Below are 24327 nucleotides of genomic sequence, written 5' to 3'. Positions count from 1 at the left end.
TAATAGCAAGTGTTGACAAGGATGTGGAGAAATTAGAACCCTCATACACTGCTGGTGGGAATGGAAAATGGTGCAGACCCTGTGGAAAACAGTCTGGCGGTTCCTCAAATTCTTAAACATAGAGTTACCATAGGACACAGCAATTCCACTCCTAGGTATACAACCAAGAAAAATGAAAACATATGTTCACAGAAAAACTTGTACATGAATGTTCATAGCAGCATTATTCATAATAGCCAATCAGTGGAAACAACCCAAATGTCCATCAACTGATGAATGGATAGACAAAACATGGTCTGTTCACAGACTGAAATATTATTCGGCCACTAAAAGCATAAAGTACTGACATGTGCTACCACATGGAGGAACCCTGAAGACATTGTGCTGAGTGAAAGGAGGAAGGGGGCTCAAGGGGCCCCAGGGATGGGGAGTGAGGAGTGACTGCTAATGAGACAGGGTTTCTTTCTTTTCGTTTTTTTTTTTTGGCTACACTGTACAGCTTGTGGGATCTTAGTTCCCTGACCAGGGATTGAACCCGTGCCTTCTGCAGTGGAAGCCTGGAGTCCTAACCACTGGACTGCCAGAGAAGTCCCAAAGGTTTCTTTTTAGGCTGTTGAAAATGTTCTAAAATTAGATTATGGTGATGGTGGTATAACACTGTGAATCTACTTTAATTATTAAACTGTACACTTTAAATGGATACATTTTATATGTGAACTATATCTCAATAAAGTTGTAAAAATAGCATTTTGGTTTTAGAAATATCTGGGGGAAATTTCAACTCTATCTATCAGATGGTATTTGGGAGCTGTTAATTTTGTTGGGAGCGATAACAGTATTATGGGACGGGTTTTACAAGTCCTTATCTGCTGTAGATGGAAAATGCTTTTCAGAGAAATCTGCGAGGTCCATATCCCTCACATATGCATGGAATCTTCCCCTCTCCGTGTCTCCTGGGGTAAGCCGGGGACCAAATAACCAAGGTAGGAATCATCCCACCCCCATATGGGTGAGTACAGGGCAAACTCAGAAAACATGGTGACACTTAACAGACCGCTCCATGGGTAAGGCTGCACACAAAAGGAGAGAGGTTATTTTCTCATATGGGGTAGCCGATTGTAAGTCAGCAGGTCAATGTTTTGTGCTGAGACTCTCTGGTGGAACCACACATGGGGACTCCCACATTTGAAGAAGTGAGTACAGACCAGCAAATGTGGCTGAGTGCCCAGGGGCCTTCTACCAGGACTTCAGACCCTCACGGGCACTCCTCACCTGGAGCTGAGCCTTACCTGTCAAAGGAAAACTGGGCTGGCGGAGGCAGCAGCATCACAGGCTTGAAAACCTTTTGGGAGTGAGTGATATTCAGAGTGGTGATTTTGTCACATTTATTCAAGGTCCACAGTTGAACAGGTACCCAAAGACATTAAGATTTAGCAATTATTAATTTCATAATCAGAAGACAGAAAACACACATACACGGGTTCTTCAAAACATACCAAGTAAACAAAGCTCTTATTTTAAGAGAGATTTCCTGTCCCAAATCTAAGGAAAGTGGAAATCTATGTTCCTTTGCTTTTAGGAGAGATCGTCTTTGACTAACCGAATTGATTCACTAGATGGATGTGGTCGGCTGAATCACAGTCCCCACCAAAGAGGTCCACATCCTAATCCCTGGAACCTGTGAATGTTCCCTTATATGGCAAAAGGGATTTTGCAGGTGTGTTAAGGATCTAGAGATGGGGAGATACCTCAGATTATCTGGGTGGACCCGATATAATCATAAAGGTCCTCCTAAGAGGGAGGCTGGAGGATCAGCGTCAGAAGAGAAGGTGACGTGATGACAGAGACTGGACGGATGCATTTTGAAGATGGAGGGAGGGGCGCACTTTGAAGATGGAGGGAGGGGCCACAGGCCAAGGAATGCCAGCAGCCGCTAGAAGCTGAAAAAGGCGAGGGAACAGATTCACCCCTCAGAGCCTCCAAAGGAACCAGCCCACCTGACACCTTGACTTCTACTCAGTGAAGCTGATTTCGGACTTCTGACCTCAGGAACTATAAGAGAAGACATTTGTGTTGTTTTAAGCCACTAAGTTTGTGGTCATCTGTTACAGCACCAAGAGGAAACTAATACAGACGTAAATATAATTAGGGAAGTTACTAAGAAACAACAGTGAAACTGGCCTGGAGAAAAAAAGGTGGTAACAGAATAAGGAGTCAGGAGGCTCTGACCGGTGAGAGGCAGGGGACAGGAGTGGGATAACAGGCAGGCCTAACAATAAACTCTTCTAACATCTAACATAATTGTTGGGAAAGGGACCTTGGATTAGATTCTGAAGGGCCACCAAATACTAGGAAGCAGGCCACTGGGCTCCCATTAAGTCTCTCTCTGCTCAAAAGATGAGAGGTTTTGTCCACTGCATTCAAAGACTGCCACCAGGATCTCTGATTCAGGCAGGAATGGGCCCCAGGGTGAAGCAGGGGCCCTCAACTCTTCAATTACTGAACACCTATTTCTCCTGGCTGGGTGTGGGCTAAGTTCTAAAGCTAAAGTGATGGAAAACCAAGGTTCTGTCCTTAAAGAGCTTTTAACATACATAGCACAGTTCCCCAACCTTGGTACTACTGACATTTGGAACAGATAACTGTTTTGGGGCCGTCCTGTGCACTGCAGGATGTTTAGCTACATCCTTGGTCTGTACCTACCAGAGGCCAGGAGCTATGCTCCCTTCCCCCACGTCATAACAACCAACGGTGTTTTCAGATGTTCCCAAATATCCTCTAGGGGGCGAAACTGCTACCAGGTTGAGCGCCACTGGTGAAGTCTACCTCTGCCTAGAACTTGTCAGAGGAGGCTTTGCAGAGCTGGCAACTCTTGTGAGATGTGAGAGGGAGTGGGGGCGGCGGGTCCTAAGGGCAAAGGGAACAGTGTGTGCAAAGACCTGGGGGACAGGCCTGCCCATGTGAGCACCTGTCCCTCTGTGGTCAGAGGAACCTGAGATCCTTGGTGGGGGGACACACAATAGCACAACCACAGCCCTGAGGTGGCCAGCAGTGACCTGAGGATACTGATGCTTTAGGAAGAACGCTACCTGCACCTGTTTCCTGCTTGACATACTGCACCCACCTACCAAAAGTCTTCTCTAAACTAGGAGATCCACTGGCTTGCCCAGTGTGACTAAGAATTGTATACTGATTGGGTTATAATTTCCATTTTGAGAGAATGAGGGGTGGGATTAGATGATCTCTCAGGCCTAGTTCTAGGACTTTAACATTTTACATAAATACATTTTGTCATTTTTAGAAACTTCTTTGAGGTATAACTTACATATCATAAAATTAATGAATGTTTCAATGATTTTGGGTACTTGCTCTGAAATAATTCAGTTTTAGTATATTTTCATCACCCCAAGCATTTTGTTATTCTTAAAGCTACTGGCCTAAGTGAGAAAGGAAAGTAGGAAGGATTCCCTTTGTTGTCTTAGCAGTCTTGCTTCTTGTAGCTTTTCCTTATCACTATGGGTGGGGGGTTGCAGCAGCTGTGATTTTTCTTTTACCAAATCAAAGGTGCTTTGATATAAAAAGAACCTTTAGTGTGTGTGTATGTGTATTTATTTGGTAAAAGCAATAATACTTGGAGACCCCTGCCTCACACAAACGTGTCCATACTCCCACTTCATGCTTCCTTTGTCATGAACAGCCAGGAATGACAGGAAGAATATTAGGGGATTTACATTCCAATGAACCTCTGCCTTGAAATTCTTGCAGATCACTCATCTTTATTAAAGGAGTGTGTGCAATGATAAAGATTGTCTGGTATGACAGCAAATGTATAACTATATATAGGATTTATCCTTGAACAGATTTAGAGGATAAATAAAGCAGCAGGAGGAGATTTAACATCTAGGTGTGGGGCACGTCTGCAGGATCATCCTGATTCTCCCTCAGTAGTGACTCCCCGCTCTCCAGCAGACACCCCGGTGCTCTCTGACCCAATGCCTAGACCTTCCATCTCTTCCCCCATCATCGTACACGACCCCATGCACGATCAAGTCCCCTGTCAGCCTCTTCCCGACCGACGCCTCACCAGCCCGACGGGCACCATCACTCCTCAGGGATCTCGTTTTCTCCCTTGTAAGTCACGCAGATGGTCTTTGTGATTTACATGCAAGCGAGGGGAAGGAGAAATGCAAGTACCTTCTTCCGAACAGAGAGGACCCAGCCCTGCTTTCAGTCCCCATGGTGGAGTCTGTGATGCTGGTGAAGGTTTGAGCTCTGGCGAAAGCTTTTCCCACACTGGCCGCACTGGTAGGGCTTCTCTCCGGTGTGGATCCTCTGGTGCAGCTTCAGGGTGGACTGCCGCCCGAAGCAGTTCCCACACTCTCCACACGTGTAGGGCCTCTCCCCTGTGTGGACTCGCTTGTGTCTTTTCAGCTCTGAATTCCACGTGAAGCTTTTCCCACAGTCATCACATTTGTATGGTTTCTTCGCTGAGCGGGTCGGCTGGTGACCAAGACGTTGCAAACGGCTGCTCAGGTTTCTTTTGCTTCCCTTGCTTTTCTTCAGCTCTCTCAGTGGGTGGCTCTTCAGGGGGCCGCTGATGTATTCCAGTTCCCTGCAATGTCTCTGGTAGTGAGCAAATGGCTTTTGAGCGCGTGGGGGGCTGACCTGCCTCCGTGACAACCGGGGCTCACTCACAGTCGCCCCTCTGGGTTCGGGGCTCTGCAGACCATTCCCTTTGGGCTTGCCCACTGACAAGGTGCCTGGCTTTGCTCCTTTAGCCCCCTCCTGCTGTGGATTTTCCTTGTTGTCACTTTTCATTCTGGAGGCCTCTATAATTATAAAGAATATGTTTCATTTCTGGGCTTCAAAGAAAGAACCCAAGCAAAAGAGCTATGAGATACACGGCAAAGTTTCTCAAAGTGCTGTTCTCCACTTGGCAACTTGCATTAGACTCATCTGGGGCAGCTGTCCACCAAGCAGGCTGCCCCTGCTCCCCCAAGGCTGCTGAGTTAGAATCTCTGGGGGATGGAACCTGGAAGTCTGCAGTTAACAGGTGGAAGCTGGGGTGATTCTGATGTATACTAAAGTTAGGAAACAAGTTCTCCAACCCCTCCCTCCTTCCTACCTTTGGGGAAAGGTTTAAGAAAGGAGAAATAGGGAAAAGCAAACCCATCAGAAATTTCAACATTGCAAATATACCCTCACTTACATGGACACTGACCACCACTCTCTTCAAATAATGGTAAATCCAGTAAGTGTGGTATTTTCTTCCATTATGAAGTTGATAGACAGCATATGTGATTGGAAATTGAGATATGGGCCAGACATGCACCCTCATTACAGAAACTCCACAACAGTGCTATTATCACTAACCACATGTGGCTACTGAGTACTTGAAATGTGGCTTGTGTGACTGAGAAACTGAATTTTTAATTTTATTTAACTTTAATTTAAATTCAGATTTAAAAAGCAGCCCACACAATTATGGTCAACTGCTCTTCAACAAGGTTGTCATGATAATTCAATGGAGTAAAGAATAGTCTTTTCAACAAGTGGTGCTGAACAACTGGATTTCTACATACAAAAGAATGAAGTTGGACCCCGACTCACAACACATACAAAAATTAACTCAAAATGGATCAAAGACCTAAATGTAAGAGCTAAACCTATCTCTCTTTGAACAGAACAAAGGTGTAAACCTTTGTGATGGTGGATTAGGCAATAGTACATTCGATATGTATGTTTGCACAAGCAAACAAAAAGATAAACTGGACCTCCTCAACATCCAAAACATTTGTGCTTCAAAGGATACTATCAAGGAAGTGAAAAGATAACCCACATAATGGGAGAAAATATTTGCAAATTATACATAAGTATCCAGATTATACAAAGAACTCTTACAACAATAAAAAGACCAACCCAGTTAAAAATGAGCAAAGGGGACTTCCCTGGTGGCACAGTGGTTAAGAATCCACCTGCCAATGCAGGCGACACGGGTTTGAGCCCTGGTCCAGGAAGATCCCACATGCTGTGGAGCAACTAAGCCCGCGAGCCACAACTACTGAAGCCTGCATGCCTAGAGCCCGTGCTCCGCAACAAGAGAAGCCACAGCAATGAGAAGCCCGGACACTACAATGAAGAGTACCCCCGCTCGCTGAAACTAGAGAAAGCCCATGCACAGCAATGAAGACCCAACGCAGCCAAAAATAAATAAATAAATAAAATTTTAAAAAATGAGCAAAGGATCTGAATAGACATTTCTACAAAGAAGATACACAATTGGCCAACAGGCACATGAAAAGATGCTCATCATCATCAGTCATTAGGGAAATAACTCAAAAGCTCCATGAGATACCACTTCATGCTTAATAGGATGGATGCAATAAAAAGGACAAAAAATAACAAGTGTCAACAGGGATGTAGAGAAATTGGAATACTCATAGACTGCTGGATGTAAAATGGTGCAGCCACTTTGGAAAAGTCCAACCTCAAAAGGTTAACAGTGAGTTACCATAGGACCCAGCATTTCCACTCCTGGGTGTACACCCAAGAGAAATGAAAACAGACATCTACACGAAAACTTGTACACAACTGTTAACAGCAGCACTATTCATAATAGCCAACAGGTGGAAACAACCCAAGTGTCCATCAACTGATAAACAGACGAAATGTCCACAGAGTGCAATATTATTCAGCCATTAAAAAGGAATGAAGTACTGACACATGCTACAACATGGATGAACCTTGAGCATGAGACTCCACCCTCTCTGGAATCAAATAAAAGGAAATGGAGACAGCATGCACACCCAGCTGCCTCTGCTGAGGCAGAAGAAGGGAGTACGTGTGGTCCACTTTCTTTAGGACCATGAAGGCCGTAGGTTATGAGGCGGGACCTCAGCCAGGGCCACAGTGCTTTCCTGCTGGATGCCCTAGGTCTTCTCCATTCATGAGTTTTGAGAATAATGAAATCAAAGTGTTTCGCTGAATGTAGCAAATCTTAAGGAATCTAGCTTTCTTGTAACCTTCTTCTCTAACCTGTTCACCATATCCTGTATTCACATCACCAAGACTGGCCAAAGTGTCACTTTCATTCAGTCAGAGAGACCACAGGACTGTGTGGAGCAGGGCCTGCAATTATACTGGCATTGTACCAGAGACAGATAAGGAAATGGACACGGACAATGTCACAGGAGGAGAAAGAGGCAGAACATAAAACGGAGAGAGTTTTTTTTCTCTAATTAGCAGAATCTTGTTTAGGTCCCTTCTAAACATGGGACTATTTTAAGTGACGAAACTCAGCCACAGCTCGAATGGAAGTTCATCAGTGGTCATATTTGGATTTGTCTTCACTATAAGTAGCTCTGAATGGGACAGAAAAGAAGGCACTAGAATAATCCTGTGCACTGGATTCTCAAATAGTCATGAACAGAAAATGATAAAAGCACACTTTAGTAACACTACCATTCTAATTCGTGAAATTCGTTGGAGAATAAAGATCTACTATCACATACAATATTGGAAAAAAACCCAATATCTGGTCTATGGCTTTTTAGAACCATGAAATGCTTTGACGGCGATAAGGGGATGACGAGAGGGAGAGAAGAGGCACCGAGTGTTTACCTGTCTCAGCCAATTTGGGGGTTGGGTCCTGGAGGAGCAGGGATTTTTCCCAATGACGGGGGCTCCGCTGATCCTGAGATCCTGCCTGGGATGTCTCCTCCAGAGAGCTCTCCCTGGGATATCTGCTAGGAGTTTGCAGTTGAAAGTCTGGCAATTCCTGTTCTCCAAGCTGGGATCCAGTTTTCTCCAAGAGCACCTTCTGGCCCTCCATACAAACAGCCACCTACGAACAAGCCCCATGCATTAGAGCACAACTCAAGGACTGTCTGAGGGCAGCTTGACCTCTCACTGCTCTGTAATGACTGTTTTTCCCCGGAAATTTCTGATAATGGCCTGGGGGTCAACCTTGAGAGAGAATGCAGAAACTCTCAAAGGAAGCAAAGGGAAGGACGTGCAGAATGACCAAAAGGAGGCTGCTTCAAATCAGCCGATACTTCCTGTCCTTAAAGCTTGGGGCTTTCTCAAGGCCTGGAGTCAAAGTCATCAGAAAGCAGGCACAAATATATCAGGGTCAGCCATGACACCCACCCAGCAGGTTCCTACCCTATGCTCACCTGCCTCCCTGCTTCTGGAGGAAACAGGCCCCATAGGATCAGGAAGCAGTAGGGTGGGGGCCATTAAAAACCACCCTTACCAGTAAATTGTTTTGCCCAAGGCTCTCCTGGTAAGGAGATCTCAGTAGTAAGAGGATTGCCCTACCCCTGTTCCCTAACTGCTTCCGTTCACCAAAGCACATGATTGTTTGCTTCCTCCCTAGGCTCCTACTGCGGTCTGACTTGGGGGTGGGATTTGGAAGGAATACTAGCCAATTGAGCTGGAGTTTCCTGATCCAAAGGCAATATGCAAGATACTTCGGACAAGGTCTAATAAAGTTCCCCCCAAATCAAATTCCTATCCAGTAGAATGACCCTGCCTGCTATGAATCCTGACTGTAGAAAAACTTCAAAAAGAAAGCGTCAGGGGAGATCTGTCAGCAAAGTTTCAAGAGCCTTACTTGATCCTCTACTTTCTCACTGGAATGCCTGTGGCTGGGTTTTCTGAAAACCTGTTACATCTCCCTAGGAGGGTGGGGGGAGGAGGGTTCCAAATAGAGGCCAGAAGCAACGTTTGAAATTCTGGACTCTATCTAGGGAGGGGTCCAGAAACCAAACACTAACCAGATGAAAAAGAAAGATGAAAAAGAAATCCTGGAGACCACAGAAAGTACCCTCCTTACCCACTGCTTTGGTCCCTTGGCTGCTCTGTAAAAATCTTCCACCAGGGTCACAATCTCCTTGCTGCTCATTGGACATTGATGCCTGGCCCGAGCCTGGATCTCCGGAGGCAGGATGTTCAGAAACTGCTCCAGCACCAGCAGCTCCAAAATCTGCTCCTTGGTGTGCACCTCAGGCTGCAGCCACTGACGGCAGAGCTGCCGGAGACGAGAGAGCGCCTCTTGGGGTCCAGACACCTCTTGATAACAAAACCGTCTAAAACTCTGGCGGGAGAGCTCAGGATCGGGCCAGTCTTTTTGCAGAGCGGGCTCCCGTTTTTCTTCTAGTTTTGCTATTATATGTCTCTCTTGCTTGGAGGAAGCCTGAATGTGGGACTGCGAGCTCAAAGTTATCTCCATCTTAGCCGCCATTTTGGGGCTCAGGAGACAGCTTCTCTCTCCTTGTAAACAGCTCAAGCCTTCGGGATCATGGCCCTGAATGCTAGAAAGATGCTAGAAACGAAGCTCCTCTGAGGATACTGGAAAGGAAAGGATGCAAACAGAGCCTCCTCATTCGCTGAACTTGACCCCAAACTCCTGAAGACAACACAGTCCCTGAGAGTGGGAAGAGTTTGTTTTTCTGCCAGTTTCTTGAACTGTCTTGCAAAGGAGAAAAGTCATAATGTCCTAAAAGGAAACTGGGGGAAATACCGCTTTTATTTCAGCGGCAAGCACAAGAGGTCTCAGAGGAAAATGCGCAACGTGACCTAATGGGCTGGCAGGAATCCCTGGGAAAAGTTCAGGCTGTCATCCAGGTAGCCTGCACCAGCTCCCCCGCATCCTCCACAGGCCGACTTCCAGCATCTCGCCGGGCGCTACAGGGCGAGCCCAGGCAGGCCACGGCGCACGCTGGGGGTTGTGAGTTAGCGGAAACCTCCTGCTAGCGAGCAAGGTACACGGAGACGCGGCGGCTGCTCACCCCCGAGGCTCCGAGGCCCAGCCGCTCCGGCCTCCGAGGGCGCCCGGCTCCGACTCCGCGCCCCAGCTGGCCCGGGGCTTGGCGAAGCTGCAGCACTCTGGCGCGCGGCTCAACTACGTGGCCGGGTGCGAGCCGGGGGTGGCGCCTGCGACGGCAGCACCGCCGACAGCCCCGCTCCACACGCCCACCTGCAGCCGACTCACCTCTCTGGGGACCGGGGAACCAGAACCCAGGAGCCAAGGCTGAGGGCGGGGAAAAAGCCGCTCGTCGCGGACACTCCCACAGGCTGCCGCGAAACTGTGCCAGGGGAAAGCGCGCCTCCTCCGCAGAGGGATTGGCTCCTCGGGGGCGTTCTCTCTCATCTATCGGCTGCTGGGTCTGTCGATGCTGGCGAGAACGGCACCCCGCCGTCGCAGTGCACTCCGGGAGTTGTAGTCCGCTGGCAAGACTCGCGAGCAAGCGCAGTGGGCGGATCCGCGCGGGGTCTCGCGGTGCTGACTTCCGACCCGGTGGCCGAGCGAGTTTGGGGAGTCGCGAGTGAGTGCGTCAGGTGAGTGCTCCGCTTCTTGGCGGCCGGGGGCTTGCTGCTGGCAGTCGTCTCAGAGGCAGTTGGGCCAGGTCAGGGCGCCCCTCGCACGCTCGGCGGTCACCCTCCTGTGCCGCGGCCCCTCGCCCCGGCCCACCCGAGCCGGCCAGAGGTGTCCCGATCCCTGTGCCCCAGCGCGGACTCTCTCCGGCCTGTGGCCCTGCCCGTCTCACCCCCGGGAGACCGGAGCGGGAGCCCGCGGACTTGTTTCCTAGTCCACTTCAGCCGCAGGACCTAACCCTAGCACCGAGTGCACTGGAGTACTCAGGGCATCCTTGCCGAATAAAAAGGAAATCAGCCTGGGCTTCCCTGGTGGCGCAGTGGTTGAGAGTCCGCCTGCCGATGCAGGGGACACGGGTCCGTGCCCCGGTCTGGGAAGATCCTACATGCCGCGGAGCGGCTGGGCCCGTGAGCCATGGCCGCTGAGCCTGCGCGTCCGGAACCTGTGCTCCGCAACAGGAGAGGCCACAACAGTGAGAGGCCCGCGTACTGCATAAAAAAAAAAAACATAAGAACTAGAGTGGAGGAATATGGGATGGTTTCATGCTGTCTTTTTTGATTCTTTTCAGCCTCACTGAGCCTTTTTCAAGTGTGCGTCTGAGTCTGCATGTCTATGAAATGCTCATGTCTCTGATTCCAAAAAGACACACTTTTCACTGGTATCCAGGAGACCCGCTTCCCAGTGATAAGAAAAGAGATGGAATCTGATCTGCAGGATGGAAGTGGCAACCAGTAAGCCAGTTCGTTGAAGCAAACCATGGCTGCAATAAGGAGTTCCCAGGCACACCCGTCCCCAAGCAAGGACTCCACACAGAGACAGAAATCAGCCCTGCACAACAACGGCCCTGACTATGAAGCTTCCCGCCAGCGCTTCCGGCAGTTCTGCTACCAGGAGGTAGCTGGTCCACATGAAGCTTTTAGCAAACTCTGGGAACTCTGTTGTCAGTGGCTGAGGCCTAAGACACACTCAAAAGAGCAAATCCTGGAGCTGCTGGTTTTGGAGCAGTTTCTGACCATCTTGCCAGAAAAGATCCAGAGCTGGGTGAGGGAGCAGTGTCCAGAAAATGGTGATGAAGCTGTGGCTCTGGTTGAGGATGTACAGAGAACACCTGGGCAGCAGGTGAGAAAAGGCAGTCAGAACCTTGTGGTTTTAGTCATGAAGAAGTTGGTGTGAGGAGCTCAAGAATCCAGTTACTGGAGAGGTGCTTAGCTGAGAAATGCCAGAAGCTGTCTGCTGCCCAGAAAGTATTAGCTATCCTGCCTTGGTCCTATGTCCTTGGTCTATGGGAAGAATTTCTCATTTGCTGAAATAACTTAGACATTCATATATTCACTGAAACCTTGGAGTCACTAATTAAAGTGAGATAACACTCTCCAAAACAAGGCGAGGAAAAGGACAACAATCCTTCACTCAGCAGGTCAGGAAAATTAGAGATGTTGTTGAATTTAAATCTAATCTGTCTTGCTAGAAGGTTCCTTGAAGGAGTGTGTCATGTGTTGTACACTAAACAAAGTCATATTAGAGCCGGTCCTTGCTGCCTGAATTAAGTGGTCAGTTTGGGACAGTGATGAGTTTCACAAAATACCTACTTGTAGAGGTAAGGACTCGGTCTGAGATCCACTCAGTGTAATGTCGTGTATATTTTGGGAGAAGGGGGGTGTGAAAGGCACAGGAGAAGGAAAAGAAACATGAGGGCTTCAGTTGTGGGAGATTCTGTGGGAAGAAGGCGGCTGAAATCCAGGTCAGAAATCTGGGAGAGGCAACAAGTAACGGAGGAGTGTGGGTCAGAGGAGTGCCAGCCTGAACATGACTGTGGCCAGAGCAGGAAGCAGCCTGCTGACGCCCGAGTCTGCATGGCTGGATCAGGATGTGCTTGCGTCTCCCAGCGAGGAGGCGGATGTGCACACCAGCTGTAGGAGGAAGAGTGGTGAAGGGGGTGTCGGTGAAATTTCATAGGATTGAAAGGTTTTGACATAATTTGGAGGGGGGAGCAGTATGGTGGTGATGCATTAGAAATGGGGGAAGTTAATTTAATATCCATGGTTTGGAGACTGTTAATAATAACCAGGATGGATGGAGAAGGGCAGTGGAGCACATGTACGAAGTTAAGAGTTTGGAGAGGGGACCTAAGCAGAGCGGGAATCCCTTTGTGCTAACAGTCATCCTGGTCCCGGTTCCCCTTGCCATTTCTGTGTGGACCATCTCTCCCTTATTGTCCACCACCATTTCAGGATCACACTCTTAATGTGAATGAAAACAGTATAGGAATGTAAGGGTTAAAACGGCTATTTGAAACCCATCAGGCAGGTGAAGGGGAGAGCAGGAAGTGGAAGTGAGAAGCAGTAAGGGAGGTGATACCCCAGCTACCTCTCAGTATCTCTCCTCTGTCACTTTAGACAGGAATTTGTAGTGACAGATGATGGGGTCTGTTCTCAGGTCCCGGAATCTGGGAAGGACTTGAAAATGCCCATCGAGGAGACGGCCTCCTTGGGAGCAGCCAGAGAATCACTGAGATCCCACCTGAAACAGGGGGTTCTTCCAGAAGAATGGCCTGTGAAGGGGTCACGGAGCTCACCCCAGAGACCGTGGGGACAGTCAGAAGGTAAGCAGAAGCCTCTGCCCTCCCCCAAGGTGTGAGGGACAATCATCTCTTGGAAATACAGGTCTGAGCTCAAGTTGGCCCCTGGGTTCCAGATTAAATGCCTTTGAGATACATCCAAAAATCAAGTTTTCAAATTATAGTTGATGGTACTAGCCCTTAAAATGTGGGTGGAGATCCTTTATGTGTTAGCTTAATTCTCTCTTATCACAAGTTAATTCTATTGCTTCTGAATCTGGTGTTACTAAAGGTGAGCATAATTACCTCACCTTCTACAGAGTGGTTCTTCATGAACTTGAATACAACCCCCTTCCATCCAGCTTAATCTCTTCCAAAATACATTTCTCCTATTAGTTTTTCCTTTCTTCCAGTGCTTTTTTAAAAAATTATCCTAATTTTTTAGAAAAAGGTTAATTAAAAATTTAATTAAATTTAATTGATCTCAAATTCATCACCTAATGTAAAATTAGCCATCTCAAGTGAACCATTCAGTTGCATCTAGTACAGTCACAATGTTGTACTATCACCACCTCTGTCTCATTCCAAAAGTTTCATCCTCCCCAAAATAAACACCATGCCCATTAAGCAGTTGCTCCTCATTCTCTTTCTTTGTATTTGCCTGTTCTGAACATTTCATAGAAATAGAATCCTACAATATATGACCTTTTGTTTCTAGTCTCTCTCATTTATCACGTTTCCAGCCTACAAAGTATCACTACTTGGTTTGTTTTGGGGGCTGAGTAATATTCCATTGCGCAGACAGACCAAGGCTCTATCTTTATAAGTCTCTTTCTGTGAAGCACTTTGGCTGCATACATTTCTAGATTATGTAAAGGCCACTGCTGCCTTTTCTGTGTAATTCAAAGCTGCCCTTACAGGTTTCTAAGTAATTATTTTAAAGCCCCCTTACCTTTATTTAACTCAGATCCTAAAGAAAAGCACTGTGTCTTCATGCTGTTTAAAAAGGCAAGCTTCTGTTGATGAAATGAGAAACAGTCTTAAGAGTTTGTTTGCTTTTGTATTTTTTGGGGGGGGGGGTAGGAGTTTATTAATTAATTTATTTATTTTTGCTGTGTTGGGTCTTCGTTTCTGTGCGAGGGCTTTCTCTAGTTGTGGCAAGCGGGGGCCACTCTTCATCGTGGTGTGGGGGCCTCTCACTATCGCGGCCTCTCTTGTTGCAGAGCACAGGCTCCAGACGCGCAGGCTCAGTAGTTGTGGCTCGTGGGCCTAGTTACTCCACGGCATGTGGGATCCTCCCAGACCAGGGCTCGAACCCGTGTCCCCTGCATTAGCAGGCAGATTCTCAACCGCTGCGCCACCAGGGAAGTCCCTGCTTTCGTATTTTTTAAGTGAAGTAAATACACTATCAATATGTTAGAAAACTTTGCCATTTAGAATTTATTTACTTTTAATCCTTGGGAACATCTGTGCTCTTTGGTGTGTGATTTCTGAGACTTTGGGGTCTGAGTAAAGGGGGCAGGACTCACTGTGTTCCACGTTCTGCAACCTCAGCTCACCGTACCTGCGGGCTGCTCCCAAGTGGTGAAACCTCCCCAGGGGTCAAGTTCCACTAATAAGTCATCAAAATGTACCATTTTCTTTGTACTATTCTTGAAGATGGGGATCTGGAAAAGAATGTATTATCTTGGTCTGAAAAAAAAAAAAAGAATCGAATTCGCATGGTATTTTTAAGAGCACTATAGGGGATTTCCCTGGTGGCACAGTGGTTAAGAATCTGCCTGCCAATGCAAGGGACACCGGTTTGAGCCGTGGTCCAGGAAGATCCCACATGCCGCGGAGCAACTAAGCCTGTGTGCCACAACTACTGAGCCTGTGCTCTCGAGCCCACAAGCCACAACTACTGAGCCCATGTGCCACAACTGCTGAAGCCTATGCGCCTAGAGCCTGTCCTCTACAACAAGAGAAGCCACTGCAGTGAGAAGCCCACATACCACAACAAAGAGTAGCCCCCACTCGCCGCAACTAGAGAAAAGCCTGCGCATAGCAACGAAGACCCAGCACAGCCAAAAACTAGATAAATAAATTAAAAAAAAAAAAAGCATTATAGTCATCTCTGAGTGGTTGGGCAATGAGACATTCCCTCCCCTTGCTCCCAAGTATTCTATTAAAATTTTTAAAAAATATACTATGAGGCTTCCCTGGTGGCGCGGTGGTTAAGAGTTCGCCTGCCAATGAGGAGGACACGGGTTCGAGCCCTGGTCCGGGAGGATCCCACATGCCGCGGAGCCACTGAGCCCATGCGTCACAACTACTGAGCCTGTGCTCTAGAGCCTGTGAGCCACAACTACTGAACCCGCATGCCTGGAGCCCGTGCTCCGCAGCAGGAGAGGCCACTGCACTGAGAGGCCCAGGCACAGCAGCGAGGAGCGGCCCCCGCTCGCTGCAACTAGAGAAAGCCTGCGCACAGCAGCGAACACCCAACGCAACCAAAAATAAATACATAATAAAAATAAATTAAAAAATATATATATATACTATGCACATATTTCTTTAGAATGAAAAAACCTTTTTTTAAAGCTATTATGTCAGGAGAGATCTGGTGAAAGGAACTTCTTAACACACAGGCCATTGGCTGTGGCAGTGGTCCTGAAACTTGACTATGCATCAGACTCACCTGAGGGCGTGTTAAACAGATTCCCAGGCCTCACCCCCAGAGTTGCTGATTCATTATATCCCAGTGGGGCCCAGGAATATGCATCTCTGATGAGCTCCCAGGTATTGCTGAGGCTGCTGGCCTGGGGACCCCACTCACAACCTCTGCTCTGTGGCTGTTAGGTGGAGACCGCCCTCTAACAGTGGCTGTTTTCTCCCCCAGCCTGGCTTACTCTGCAGGCTCCCAGGAACCTTCCTCAGAGGAGGGGTCTTAGAGACCAGGAGACAGGTGCTGTGCTCCACATAGCTGGGGCCCAGGTGAGCTATGGTGGATACCTTTTGTCTCTTTAAGTTCCCCTTTCATCTTGCGCTCACTCTCAGCCTAAAGTCCCTTATTTTCTAGAGATGCTGGAAAGATTTTTACGTGGTCCATTGAGTTTCTCTTGGGTTGTTTCCTTGTTCTGTCCACTGACATCATCATATGGCTCTTTACCCATCCCGATCCTTCTCTTGGAGGCCTGACCTCTCCCTGCCTTGCTTTGCCCCTGATCTGATACCCGTGGTCCTGTCTCTGCCCCACCCCAAGCTAGAGCGGTGCTATTTTATCGGTAGCAGCAGACCCCTGTGTTGTTACAGGGACGAGCCACATGTGAGGACAGAGCCATATCCCTCTGTCAGGAAGGGCAGATAACACCTGGGCCCCGAACAGAGGGCCCTCTACAGGGATGTTACACAGAAGAGTGACAGAAACGCCTGGCTGGGTAAGGATCCACGTTCCCTCTAGGTCCAGAGTGAATGTGTTCAGTTGTCTGGAGACAGACCAAGAGAACCCAAGAGGAAAGGAGACAGAGAGGCAGTGGGGAGCCTGTTGGGTGGGGGCAAAGAAGGAACAGGAACATACTGAGAGGCGACAAGAGACACAGAGAAAGGAAGACACAGAGAGGGACAGAGTGATAGAAGGAAGGGAAAGCACGGGCTTATGACAGGGGCAGTGGGGACAGAGCGTGTGGGAGGCAGAGGATGAGTGGAGAGGGAAGACAGACAGCAGCTAGGGAGGCACAGGCTGTGCTGGGAACAGGGGAGAGATGAGTGAACTTGTGCTCACACACACAGCTGTGATAGGTCCTGGGGAGCAGAGGAGACTGAAAGACAAGAGAATCCAACCGTGATAGTCTACTTCTATGCCCAGGCCCTTCAGGAGGCAACAAGAGCCCTTTTTCAGAGTCTCTGGACCGATCTCTTGCCTTTTTTCAAATCAGTTTTGCCCCATCTGGGCTGCTCCTCCTCAGAGCAGCCTCCCCGACCGTCAGATTCAGAGACAGATGCTCTGCAGCCTTGATGTCTCCTCCCTGCATCTCCACATGCAGGGTTGCTCATTCATGGTCGGAAGGACATCCTGGGCTGGATCAGAGAACACGCAGGGACCCCAGGTATGCAGGGCTGCAGGGCAAGGAAAAGGCCTAAGACTTCCACAAGGGAGACTAGAGTGAAAGCCCATGAGACACCAGCAAACAGGGAAGAAGAAATCAAGGGTGAAGCACAAGAGCCAGACTCAGCAAATGGGACAGAGCCTGGCCCACCCTGGGCGGCCGAGGACACCGGGACTCTCCTGTCTGTTCTCAGCAGCCTCGGTTTTATGAGAAACTGCAGGAGCACCAGCAGAGCAGCCAGCTCTGTGGGGAAGTCGCTGAGTTCTTGTGTGAACGAGGTTTCCACCAGACTCTGGAGCAGCATGAACCAGTTCAGAAGCCTCTGGGCCAGTGACTGTCGAAGGAGGGGAGGCTGCAGCCAGGCACCCTGTGCCCTTCAGGAGGAGAAGGAAGCTCTGCCGGCCTCACAGGGCTCCTCCAGTTCTCCCAGGAGCTTGGCAGACAGGGCTGTTGAGGCCAAAGGGCCAAGCCAAGGGCCATGGAAGCGCAAAGAGGCGAGGCTCGAGGACACAGTGGGGGGCTCAGACAGCTACAAATATTTTTTTTTTTTTTTTTTTTGCGGTACGCGGGGCTCGCACTGTTGTGGCCTCTCCCGTTGCGGAGCACAGGCTCTGGACGCGCAGGCTCAGCGGCCATGGCTCACGGGCCCAGCCGCTCCGCGGCATGTGGGATCTTCCCGGACCGGGGCATGAACCCGTGTCCCCAGCATCGGCTGGCGGACTCTCAACCACTGCGCCACCAAGGAAGCCCTGAGACAGCTACAAATTTGACAGGAAGCAGCCAGTCCAGGAAACTGGAGTCCCCACACCTACAGCCAGCTCCAGAGCCACTTGGGCGAGGGCCTCTCGGCACACATGTCCTGGTACTGTCACCTATAAGCAAACCATGCTCCCACTTTGTGCCTTGTCTTCCAGCTGTAAGTTGAGGACTGTTCCTGTTCCCTCACTGCTGGGGAAATGCTGGGATGAAGGCCATAAAGCCATTCACTCGGCCACCTGCAGGTTACACACAGGGAAAAGCAGTACCTAAACCATTATGTTGTCTTGGTAATAACCCAGGGGATTTTCTTTTGAGTTGTGAAATTGTAAAGCCAAAGCCTGGGCTGTTTCTGTGACCTAAGAAGTAAATTGTGTGAGTAAATGTTATATCTAGATTTTGTTAACTGAACATAAAAGAACGAAGCTAATGTTAGCCTGGGGAAGGAGCACTGTGTTCTCTGTGGAAGGTGGGTGATGTCCTAGCTGGAGCCGCTGTGTGGATTCAGAGAGCTGTCATCTTAGTCTGGGAATCAGGTTCCATTGTAGCTGCAGGGCAATGGGGCAGAATAAGAGTGATGGAGCATGTGGGGACAGAGGGTGGGTTGCATTTTTAATTTGGGTTGTCAGGGTAGTTCTCACCGAGAAAATGACATTAGAGATGTGAAGGAGAATGGGTGAACTGTGTGACTCTCTGGGGAGACTGTAACAGTCAGAGGGGATCACCAGTGCAAAGGCTCTGAGCCGGAGGAGCCTGGGCAAGGAGGCCAGTGTGCCTGGTGCAGGTTGAGAGGGGATGAGAGTAATAAACAAGGTCAGAACCAGATCACGTGGGGCAGCACTACTGAGAGTGAAATTGAGAGCAAGCGTTTAGAAACTTTTATAGCAATCTGACATTGCTGCACCATCTAACTGCATATTCAATGTATTTTGAAAAACAAAAAAAACTGGTTCTTCACAGATACTTTGAGAAGCACTAACCTAGGGCCTTAGGCCCTACATAGAGGACTTTGTAAGGACTCTGGCTTTTTCTGTGTGAAATGGGGTAGCCTTGCAGGATTCTGAGCAGAGGAGTAATAGTTTTAAAAGGATCATGTTGAGAATTTCAATTTATTTGACACTTAACTCTATTTAAACACGTGTTTGTGTCTCCGTTTTCTTACGGAAACCTTTGGAGGACTGTGGTCTTCTTGAAGGCAGGGTCCATGTCATATGACAGTTGCATTTCTCAGAAACTGGCCTGCTGGCACTCACAGAGGTTAGTTGAGTTGAATGAAGAGGAGGGGCGCACTCTGACAGCTGGATTGAGAGAGACTGTAGGAGGTCCAGAGGAGAGTCAAGACCAGGTAGGCGGCCACTGCAGTAATCCAGGCACAAGAAGACAGTGGCTCAGAGCAGAGTGGACTAGAGGGTGACGAGAAGAGGCTGCGTGCCCTTCAGAGCATCATGACCAGGTGTGATCAGAATGCATTTGCTGGGACGGCTCTAGACAAATGAGCCCTCAGCCACCGGCCCAGATGGGCAGCCCCTGTGGGGCCTGTGCTGAGTGTTCTTGAGTAACCAGCCTTCCTGAACTGCTCTTCCCAGACCTTTACTACTTATTCTCACCTTGGGACACTACCTGCAGTAATTCAGTTTCTTACATACACAGGGATGACAAGAGATATAAACAGATGTACAGGAGCCAGATCAGGAGGGACTCATACATGAGAGGTGGGACTTAGCAGAAGTATCCTATCTTCTCTCTTGTGAATCTTTGCTTCCATCCAAGTCTTACCTGTTCACCAGGTCCTCTTATATGGCCACTCACCCTCAGAGATTCCCACCACCCTGGAGACAGACAAGCTCGAGGCTTATCGTGAATCATCTCTCAGGGGAAATTAGTGGGATTCAGGATAAAGAGAAATAAAAGCAGAAGCTTTGGTAAAGACTCTACAACCCCTCCTCAGCTGGAGAGGATTTCACTGGAAGTTGTTGCTTTAGGAACAAGCGCACAGTGAGATCTCCCCAGGAACAACAGTAGCCAGCATGGCATAATTTGAGAGACTAGGATGTGGCTTCCTGGGCTGCTAAAACCCTGCACTGCGGTATCAGCCTGCCCTGCTCTGGTCACTGAGTTGTCTCCTGGCAGCAAGTGTGCACTGGGGCTATGAAGAGACCAAGACACTCCTGGCCATTCTCAGTTTTATGAAAAACTCCAGACCCATCAGCAGAACAGCCAGATCTCCAGGGCCTTGGTGGAACAACTCCAGGAGCAAAGCTTTCTGCAGACCCCAGAGCAGCATCGTGCCAAGTTCAAAAGCCTGCAGTTGAGTTCCCGCAACATGAGGAGAGGCTATGTGCCTGAGCCTTGTATATTTTACGAGGAAACTGATGCCCTTTCCAGCCCCTGGGCCTCTGCACCTACTATGGCAAGCAGTACTGATCCTGGCCAAGAGGGAAGTTGAGGCTAGAGAGCTGAGTCAGCAGAATGGGGGGCCCACAGAGGCTGGAGAAGGTACCACCGTGGATGGTGAAGACTGGGAGGAAGAGGATTTCAGGGATCCTGGCCAGGCAGTTAGGAGGGTTGGCCTGCCAGACCTGTTCCCAAACAGACGTGGTAAGACTCTTGGCTTTGACTCTTGGTCAAAGCATGGGAAAGTCCACTTAGGACCGTTAGCCTGGCATCACCAGAGAGCCATTCTGCTCCTGGCCTTGTCATCATCTTGATGTAGACCTGACATAGGCCAGAGAGTCTTGGTTTTCATGGTTAAGGATTATTTCCTTTGCACTTCAGAGCCCCGATTTTGCTTTGCTGGCCTCTTTCACAGGGTCCGTGTCATTCTTCCCCATGGATTTGCACTTACTTTGCGTCCATAGATGGCCAGTCGGGTCTCCAGCCCAGACTCTCTCTCCTTCTCCAGCACTGACCCTCCTTTCAAATCTAAGCCTGGGCTTCCCAGATGCCCAGCAACTTGCCTTCTTCCTGTTTGAGATGGTTAAACCCGGGGTGGCCTTTTGTTACTCTTCCCAGAAGCCAGGCTATTCAAGAACTGAGACAGATGACAAAGAGCTTGACTCCTTGACTCATTTTGTCATTGTGTCAGAACATCCAAAAAGAGGTGCAATAGGAGCCAAGTGGGTGGATGGAGTTTTGGGTATATTTACCTGTGATCATAGAATTTGGAGCTTAAAAATATTACAATTGGAAAATAAAACTTAGGTTTTTAATTAGCAGAAGCCTGAATCACATGAGAATTCCAATTAGTTTTTCTTCTTAAAGGTAGTTTAGTTGTAATTCTTTCCTCATTCCATTGTTTTCCTGCTCCACAGTCTGATGTATTTTTTTTATTTTTTATTTATTTATTTATGGCTGCGTTGGGTCTTTGTTGCTGCACACAGGCTTTCTCTAGTGGTGAGTGGGGGCTACTCTTCATTGTGGTGCACGGGCTTCTCATTGCGGTACTTCTCTTGTTGCAGAGCACAGGCTCTAGGTGCGTGGGCTTCAGCAGTTGTGGCACGCAGGCTCAGTAGTTGTGACTCACGGACTCTAGAGTGCAGGCTCAGTAGTTGTGGCACAAAGGCTTAGTTGTTCCGTGGCATGTGGGATCTTACTGGACCAGGGCTCGAACCCGTGTCCCCTGCATTGGCAGGCGGATTCCTAACCACTGCACCACCAGGGAAGTCCCGACAGTCTGATGTATTTCTCTTCTTGCAGGTATTGAGATCAAGAGCGGGATTACAAAAGAGAATTGGAAATGGGATGATACAGAGGAAGCAGAAATGAGCAAGCCTTTTCAGAGAAAGTCCAGTGAAGTCTTCTGGCATTCTGAGCTAAAAAGAGGCTGGGCGGGTGCTCCAGTGTCAAGAAGGCAACGAAGATGTTCTCCGGGGGAGAGTGAGGAGAAATCCCCATCCCAGAAGAGAATGAGTCACCAGAGACTTCGTACTGGGGAAAAGGCCTGTACACATTTCCTGTGTGGGAGAAACTGCTCTCAGAGTTCTCCCTCTCACCACCAGCCAGTCCCCAAAGTGGAAAAAGCTTCTAAATGTCATGAATGTGGGAAAAGCTTTAGCCGCAGTTCTTATCTTGTTCGACACCAGAGAATCCACACGGGAGAGAAGCCTCACAAGTGCAGTGAGTGTGGGAAAGGCTTCAGTGAGCGCTCCAACCTCACTGCCCACCTAAGAACTCACACAGGGGAGAGACCCTACCAGTGTGGGGAATGTGGTAAAAGCTTCAACCAGAGCTCCAGCCTCATTGTCCACCAGAGGACCCACACGGGGGAGAAGCCTTATCAGTGCACTGTCTGTGCAAAGAGATTCAACAACAGCTCCCAGTTCAGTGCTCACCGGCGAGTCCACACTGGGGAGAGCCCACACAAGTGTGGGCAGTGTGGGAAAAGCTTCAACAATGGCTCCCACTTGAGTGCCCACCAGAAAACCCACACGGGAAAAGCCTTACCAGTGCTCTCAGTGTGAGAAAATCTTCACTAAGAACCCTTCCCTCATCCACCATCAGGGGGTGCACACAGAAGAGGTTCCCATATCCCAGGAAGGAAGGCATGTGCTATGAGTGTGGAAGAAACCCGATGGATCAATTCCTTATGTCAACACGTGTTTCTGGCGCTTCCTTCTGCTTGTCGAGAATTCTACTGGGCAATCCCCAGCTTAGCTATAGGTTTATTGACAACCGGATCTTAAGAACCATGTCCAGGAATAGGAATCAGGGTAAGAATGCTGAACTCTTTCTGGCTCTGCCTGGGACTCCTGGGTCCTGTCTCATTGTCGATTTCAATTCTGTTTGAAGGGGACAAGGCTACAGGATCCATAAGTCCTGCCAGGAAACCTGGGTATGACTGTTCCCAACAGAGAATGGGGGGGCTAGTGGCCTGAGCACTGTTTCTGGGCCATGTCAGAGAAGAAATTCTCCACCCTCATGGGAAGCACATCTAAAAGTTAACAGCCTGGATGTATTCTAAACCAACAACTGACCTCTGACACCTAGTGTTAGGTACTACTGCTAATTTAAGAGCAGATCACTACTCTGTAATCCAGCCACCACCAAAGAAAGAACAAAGGAAAGGAAGGAGAGGTTAAGCCTCTGGGCAATATTAAATCTGTTTCCCTTGGTGATGTAATCTCAGAGCTAGGGTAACATCTAGGTTAATCTTTGTAAGATTCCTCATTTTACCATCACCTCCACCCCAGTTCCTGGTTTATTGTCTCTTATAGTTAACACTTTCTACAAGCTTATAACCATTACCACTTCTGTTGACAATAAAGGTGTTTCTCCCTCTACTTCTTTGGCCTTTGGTTGAAATTTTCTCCATTAGAAACTTTATTCTCATGCAGAAGCCTGCACGGTCCTCAAGAGGATCCAAGGGTAGAACCTGCTTCGGGACAGTAGGACATGCAGAGAAGGAATAAGGGGCAGAAAATGGGGAGAGAAGGAATACAGTTGGGTTGGGGAGTAAGGAAAACACAGGGGCTGCAGGCAGCTCTGACTACAGGTGAAAAGAAGGCTGGGTGTGAGGAGCATGAAGAGCCAAAATTAAAGCTTACTGATCCAGAACAAGGCATAGATGTTTAAGCTTTTGTGAAATCTCTATGATAAAATGTGAAAGATGGGTAAGTTGTCCATGGTTCTTGGCCTGTGCATGCAGGTTGTCAGTACCTTGCCTAAGCTTTGTTGAAAAGCAAGTGTCATGGTCTCTGCTTTAAGCCTTCTTGAGGAATTACAGATGAGCAAAGGAGAATGTATACTCTACCTCAAAGCCCCCCAAAATTTTTTTTTAATTTAGAAAAAGAGAAGCAAAGGCAGGACAGAAAAATATACTTCAGTGTTTCCTCAGCTTGAGTCTCGCTTGGCCCATCCCACAGTTCTCTGCATACACAGTCCTTGAACATGGCCCAGTGGACAAGCTATGCAGGTCAGTTCCCAGAGTCACATACTTACCTCTGCTCTACAGAGAGTGGGAAAAAATGATACCTTAGGAAAGTTCAGGCAAAGGCAAAGAGATGGGCTTGAATGTGACCCATTGGGGGACAGCCTGACTTCATTGGAGATCATGGTGGGGAAGAGGGGGACAGCCCAGGGTGGATCAACTACTGAAGGGCTTTGTACACCAGCTCAAAGAAGCTGGCTTTGATAAGTGAGGAAAGCCAGTGAAAGTCAATGGAATCGCTAAGGAAGCACAGGTACCCAGGCCTCACAGGCAGGTTCCTCCCACTCCTGGGTCTGCGGTAACCAGGGAAACTGGGATGCAACTGTTGAACTCCTTGCATTCTTAGATTGCCTCCACCGTCCAAACTGCTTTATCCTGTAGTCTGCTGGGCAGAAGAAAGAACACAGTACTAGAGCGTGCAGCCCTTGCCTGTCAGCCTCTCGGGAGGGTCTGGAGCAGACAGTAAGAACTGGAGAATACATCCAGTTATTCATTCATTCAGGAAACATTTGATTGCCTATAAAGTACCAGGTATTACACAGAAGCCAAATACAAAGCAGTGAACGAAACACACTGTATCTTCCTTCCAGAACCAGCCTTACTGGACCCCTCAGAAATACAGCAC

The 24327-nt window shown here is 48.5% G+C and overlaps 2 protein-coding genes across 2 annotated transcripts; one reads left to right on the top strand and one right to left on the bottom strand.

The window, feature by feature from the left end:
- Positions 1–1304: 1304 nt before the first annotated feature.
- Positions 1305–10088, bottom strand: ZNF174 (zinc finger protein 174). The gene is made up of 3 exons (XM_060031619.1): positions 8837–10088; positions 7621–7843; positions 1305–4829 (listed from the first exon to the last, which is right to left on the bottom strand). Exons 1-3 carry the CDS (start codon positions 9242–9244, stop codon positions 4228–4230), a joined length of 1233 nt encoding a protein of 410 aa, XP_059887602.1. The 5' UTR covers positions 9245–10088; the 3' UTR covers positions 1305–4227.
- Positions 10089–10260: 172 nt separating this feature from the next.
- On the top strand, positions 10261–24075 carry ZSCAN32 (zinc finger and SCAN domain containing 32). Its single transcript, XM_069541402.1, is given in 12 exon segments — positions 10261–10341; positions 10947–11497; positions 12815–12980; positions 15814–15908; positions 16227–16286; positions 16288–16330; positions 18494–18503; positions 19893–19948; positions 19951–20218; positions 20220–20374; positions 21473–22208; positions 22210–24075. Coding segments are annotated over 11 exon segments (2073 nt in total). The 5' UTR covers positions 10261–10341; positions 10947–11134; the 3' UTR covers positions 22331–24075.
- Positions 24076–24327: the final 252 nt, after the last annotated feature.

This window comes from Delphinus delphis, chromosome 15, assembly GCF_949987515.2.
Source record: "Delphinus delphis chromosome 15, mDelDel1.2, whole genome shotgun sequence".
NCBI classification, from domain to species: domain Eukaryota; kingdom Metazoa; phylum Chordata; class Mammalia; order Artiodactyla; family Delphinidae; genus Delphinus; species Delphinus delphis.
Note: the sequence above shows the minus strand (reverse complement) of the source record. Positions and strands in the feature narration are given on the sequence as shown.

Excerpts from the sequence above, each read along its gene's own strand:
- ZNF174 (XM_060031619.1), bottom strand. The coding sequence starts at position 9,244 with ATGGCGGCTAAGATGGAGATAACTTTGAGCTCGCAGTCCCACATTCAG. Across the intron at positions 7,844-8,836 it reads CCAAGGGACCAAAGCAGTGG|GTGGCTGTTTGTATGGAGGG; the intron begins GTAAGGAGGGTA and ends GCTTGTTCGTAG. Across the intron at positions 4,830-7,620 it reads CCCCAAATTGGCTGAGACAG|AGGCCTCCAGAATGAAAAGT; the intron begins GTAAACACTCGG and ends TTATAATTATAG.